The 5665-nt window shown below is 45.2% G+C and overlaps 1 protein-coding gene across 1 annotated transcript; it reads right to left on the bottom strand.

The window, feature by feature from the left end:
- Positions 1–1341: 1341 nt before the first annotated feature.
- MSGN1 (mesogenin 1) lies at positions 1342–2826 on the bottom strand. The gene has a single exon (XM_081188164.1). It carries the CDS (start codon positions 2506–2508, stop codon positions 1756–1758), a length of 753 nt encoding a protein of 250 aa, XP_081044290.1. The 5' UTR covers positions 2509–2826; the 3' UTR covers positions 1342–1755.
- Positions 2827–5665: the final 2839 nt, after the last annotated feature.

The raw sequence follows: 5665 nt of genomic DNA, 5'->3' as shown, positions 1-5665 counted from the left end.
CCATTGAATTCAATGGGACCGGCTTCCAGGCTAGGGCTGCCATACGTTGGAAAATTCCTGGACATATCTGGTATTTTTCCGTCGGAAGTAGCGTCCAGGTGGAATTTCCAAAAATCAGTAAAAATGCCTGGGGAAACCTGGGTATGTGGCAACCCAAATCATAAGTAATGATTTCCTAAAAAATAGCTTTTAAAAAATTCATTGGGGGGTGTGTGGATTTTGCAAGAACTTTGCACCAGAAAAGCTCAACAACCTTTTGAAATATGGCAACCTTGTGAATCCAGGCAAGTGTGTGCAGGATTGCAGCCTAAATGCAGGAATCACATGGAAGCAGTGTGCAGGTAATCACATGAGACAGCTGCTGAGTGTGCATGTATATCACTGCATAAACACACACTGGGGACACATGTACATTCACACACACACATACACATACACATACACACACCCCACATGTGATGGTCTAGACATGGATTGCGCAATGCTGTCTGCACAGGAGCCCTTTTGAGACAGGGGCCCTGTCCTGTTTAAACAGCTCACACATCTCAACTGTAAAGCACATGAACCGCTTGCCAGGAAATTTGTACATTGCTTGGAACTAAGCTTACTTTATGCGCCCTGAGGACACATGCCTCCTGCATCAGTTATTTTCGTTTAGTTACCAATAGACCAGGGGTCAGCAAACTTTTTTAGCAGGGGGCCGATCCACTGTCTCTCAGACCTTGTGGGGGGCCGGACTATATTTTTTGGAGGGGAATAACGAATTCCTATGCCCCACAAATAACTCAGAGATGCATTTTAAATAAAAGCACACATTCTACTCATGTAAAAACACCAGGTAGGCTCCACAAATAACCCAGAGATGCATTTTAAATAAAAGGACACATTCTACTCATGTAACGACATGCTGATTCCCGGACTGGATTTATAAGGCGATTGGGCGAGATCCGGCCCCCGGGCCTTAGTTTGCCTACCCATGCAATAGACTAATCATCTTTCCTTTGTTCCTGGTTGCCATACATTTGCTTTGAGCTCTGTCCAATAGACAGCAGTTCTACATTTGCAGAAGCGCAGATGCTTTTAGATTGAAATGAACCATAGCAATGTACTCTGTGTTGGAAATATAACCATCCTGGGAATATTTGACAGCAGGGGAAAAATATTTTCTAAATAGTAAAAACTAAAAACAATCTCGGGTTAGAATTCCAACTCTAATCATTTTCAGGGATATAATAAACCCATATGGAAGCAGCTTTTTATTTCAAAGTTGTTGTTTCCTTTCCTCCACCAAAGCTACTGTAGAAAATAAGCGAAGAAGCATTTCTCCAAATAATCATACACATATTTATCCTGCTGCTAATATAAAGTGCCTACAAACTGCAAAGAGACATGATAGCAAACATACAGGGTTTAAAAAGAAAAAAAAATATGAAAGAAGTCCACAGATCACCAACTCAAAAGCATACCTAAGCAGAAGAAATTTGGTTAGCTATAATTAATTGGGAAAAAAATGGTCAGTGGAATCGTGATCCTTTCAAAACCACAACTGTCACCATTGTTCCTGACTGAGATCTGGTCCTCCTTTGGCGCGTCCGATACAAACACGCAACTGTGGGCAGCTCCCTTTAGATCAGCTTGTTTGCAGAGCAGCTTCTGAACAGGTCCACGCTTGCCCGGTGGAAAGTTACTCCTTAAAGAAAGAAAGGACTCCCGCTTTCTCAGTGAGGAAACCTTCCCAGAGTCTCCCAGGCCTCTCTATACTTGCTTGACGCTGTTCAGCAGGTCTGTGAGCTCGCTGATGTACTTGATGGTGTATTTCAGCGTCTGTATCTTGGTCAGAGGCTGACCCCTTTGGCTGTAGACGGGAGGCAGGTAGTTGCGAAGAGTGTGCAGCGCTTCGGCCAAGGTCCTCATCCTCAGCTTCTCCCTTTCGCTGGCCTTTCTCCGGCGCTGAACGGACATCCTGACTTTGGAGCCCTTGGAGAGGGCTTTGCCCTGGCCAGGGCCTGGGAGATAGACAGGAGGAAAGTCCATCAGGTTATAGCTCCTGTTGCTGCTGTCGCTGCTGCTGCTGGGACAGGGCATCTCCATCACAAGGGGACAAGGCGAGGATGCATAGGATTCGAAGGAAGGGGATGGAGAGATGCTCTGGGGAGAGGAGCTCTGGCTGAGCTCCAGAGGCCCAGTCTTCCAGTCCCATGAGGAGATGTAGGAGGAGTTCTCTGACTCCACGCTCCCTTCCATGCTCACCAAAGCCTGGCCCGATTTGTGGCAAGGGGAAAAGCAGGAATGACTTCCTGTCAAAGCTGCAAGCAGGGCCTCCCCTGTCTGCGGAGACCCTTTTATGATAGAGGGAGGGGTGGCGTAAGAAGTGACAAAATGGGAAACGGGGAGGGGGCCAAGGTGTGGGGAGGATTCAAAGGAAGGCAAGTGCCAAAATGGAAAATGAACTCCTGGCGGTGTTACTTTCCTCTCTATGATAATTATCAACCTTTGGCTAAAACCCATTTAAGCTAACAGGCCATAGTGAGAAAGAAAAGTGGTGGTGGTTGAGGGGGAGAGATTATCATCTTCTGGCAAAGCCAATCGAGCCTTCTTATCTACATTTAACAGTGTCCTGTGGAATAACTGGCAGTGGGAAAGGAAATATAGAAAACAGGGCTGCAGGATCCACACCTAGGTTTCAATTTTATTTGACTGGATTGGATTTAAAGTGGTAATTTGGCTGACAAGGACACGGCAACAACAAACTCCTATTACAGACCCTTCCAGTGCTCCTATTTCCTGGTTTAAAGAAGCCATCCCAGTTTCTGATTTGATCCCAGAATGTCCCATTTTTCCTTAAAGGTAAAGGTAAAGGGACCCCTGACCGTTAAGTCCAGTTGCGGACTTTAACAAAATAGTATATATATTTTAAAAGTGACTGGTGCTTCATGAAGAATAAATCAGTGTTAGGAATTTATTTTGTAGGGCTAAAAAGGTAAAGGTAAAGGACCCCTGACAGTTAAGTTCCGTCGCGAACGACTCTGGGGTTGCGGCGCTCATCTCGCTTTAATGGCCAAGGGAGCCAGGGTTTGTCCCAGACAGCTTCCGGGTCATGTGGCCAGCATCACTACGCCGCTTCTGGCGAACCAGGGCAGCACACAGAAACGCCATTTACCTTCCCACCGGAGCAGTTCCTATTTATCTACTTGCACTTTGACGTGCTTTCGAACTGCTAGGTTGGCAGGAGCAGGGACCAAGCAACTGGAGCTCACCCCATCGCGGGGATTCGAACCGCCGACCTTCTGATCGGCAAGCCCTAGGCTCTGTGGTTTAGATCACAGCGCCACCCGCATCCTTCATTTTCCTTAGGCTGTCCCTATTTTCACTGGAGAAATGTTGGAGGGCATGGAGTCATCTGACCCCTGAGCATAGGCGCCGACTCCATGGAGCTTGAGGGGGCTCGAGCCCCCTCAAAAAATTTTTTTGGGGGGGCTCAGCCCCCCCAATAATCTCGGGCGGGCGCCCTTCCAGCAGAGCGCCGCCGCCGTCCCCCGCCTCCTCCTCACCTGCTCCTTCGCCAGCCAGCCAGCCGCGCGCCCTAATCGGAGGCACTGCCGGAAATCCCGCGAGAACATTGGAATCCCGACTGGCCACACCTCCCAGCCAGCCAATCGGCTGGCTGGGGGCGTGGCTTGCACTATTTAGGGCCGGAGCCACTTTATTTGCATATTCATAAGCTTATTTATTATTCATGAGCTTTCCCGGGCCCCCCCCCCAATATTTTTTCTAAGTCCGCGTCCCTGCCCCTGAGCCATCTAGGGAAGGTTTTTTAAAACTGTTTTATTATGTTTTTATATATGTTGGAAGGTGCCCAGTGTGGAATGGGATGTCTCTATTTTCATTGGAGAAATGTTGGAGATGATGCTATGCTATATATAAAATATTCCTCGTGGAATTGCTTCCAATAAAATGTGTTCCACTATGTCACACACACACACACTCACACACAAACACACCCCACAAATGCAGAATTGATTTCCCACATTTTACTCCCCAAATATACCAAAATGGAGGGATGGAGAAATGTATTTCAGATTTTTAACGTTCACATTGTCTTCTTTGTAGATCTAAACATTCTAAATGTCCATTATGATGAACATTCCTTTTAAAAGCACACACCAAAAACAAGCATTAAAAGCCTTCCAAATTATTATAACCCCTATACAGCACTTACAGCTCCTTGCACAAAACAATATCGTAATATGCAAATATATTAGCTTTTAGAGGCAATATTGCCTTTTGCCTACCCACCACCACAGAATAGTACAGATGTTCTACTTGGAATAATTTTCTCATATTGGTCTGGATGGCTTGGTAAAATAATGGAATTCTTTCTGAAGGCATTTCAATCAATCCCATTATCTACATTTAGCAGGAACAGTAGTGCCACATTATTTAGACAGAGCTTGGCTGACTCTTTCTAGCGGATGTAGCATAAGGGTTTAGGAGATTACAGCCGCTATCCTTTTTACCTGGGAGTAAGTGCCACTGAACTCAATGGGGCTTACTTCTGAGTAGACGTGCATAGTTCTGTACTACAGGTTGGGAAGTCTCTGGTTGGAATTGTGTCTTTGCTCTGAGCTCACTCAGGGCTTCCATTAACCTTTTTTTTTTTTTACAGCTCCCTCATCTGCAATGCGGGCATGAGAATAATAACTTACCTACCGGAATTGCTGCAAGGATTTTAGATTATTCATTTATTTAGAATACTTCTACCCTGCTTTAGGGCCCTGAGAGGCTGTCAAAATGAAACCTTGTACAGGAACAAAAATTACGCTGTCTCCATACACACCATGCATTAAAAGCATGCACCCCAAGAATCCCGAGAATGCTGAGGTAAACCACAATTCCTGGGTTCTCTGGGGGAAAGTAATATGTTCATCCTTGCTCCTCCCTAGTGTCATAGCCAGGCAGCAGTTCTACCTAAAATCCTCAAAAGTAAGGGAAGGGGTCAGCCAGAACTCAGCGAGCTGATTATGAAAGCAGCCTTCCTTTGCTGGCATTTACCAAAAAGCAGCTCTCAAGCTGAAATGCCAGAGTTATCATCATAATCATCAACACCATCACTACCAATAATAATAATAATAATAATAATTTTCATGTGGTCTTTCCTCTCCATGTTGCCCCTTTTAAAAAAAAACTATTATTTTTTTAAAATTGTTTTTATTAAATATTCTCTTGGGTTACAAAGGTCTGTACAGCGTCTCTGCTTTCAGTTCATAGATTTCTTTCTACAGATCGTTCATATTCGGCATGAGACGCAGACATTATAGACGATATAAAGTTGGGGAGGCGAGAGCTGGGGGGAGAGAAGGGGATGGTGGCTAACTTTCATTCTTCTACATAGTGTATGTATAGGGTTTGTGTGTCAGTGTCACACAAGTAGTTTCTATTTCTATTCGTTTCTTGGTTTTTGTTGGCAGTGAGAGAGATTGGGGAGGGGGGACTGTGTTGCCCTTCTCATACTGAGCAGGTACCAGTACATACCCTCCAACATTTCTACAATGAAAACAGAGACACTCTGTTCCATAATAATTTTACTGTTCATACTCTACCCTTCTGACTGGGTTGCCCCAGCCACTCTGGGCAGCTTCCAGCATACATTAAGATGTAATAAAAC

Source organism: Podarcis bocagei (assembly GCF_964188305.1).
Source record: "Podarcis bocagei genome assembly, chromosome: 3".
Classification (NCBI taxonomy): Eukaryota; Metazoa; Chordata; class Lepidosauria; order Squamata; family Lacertidae; genus Podarcis; species Podarcis bocagei.
The sequence above is the reverse complement of the archived record's forward strand: the minus strand, read 5'-3'. Positions and strand labels throughout refer to the sequence as shown.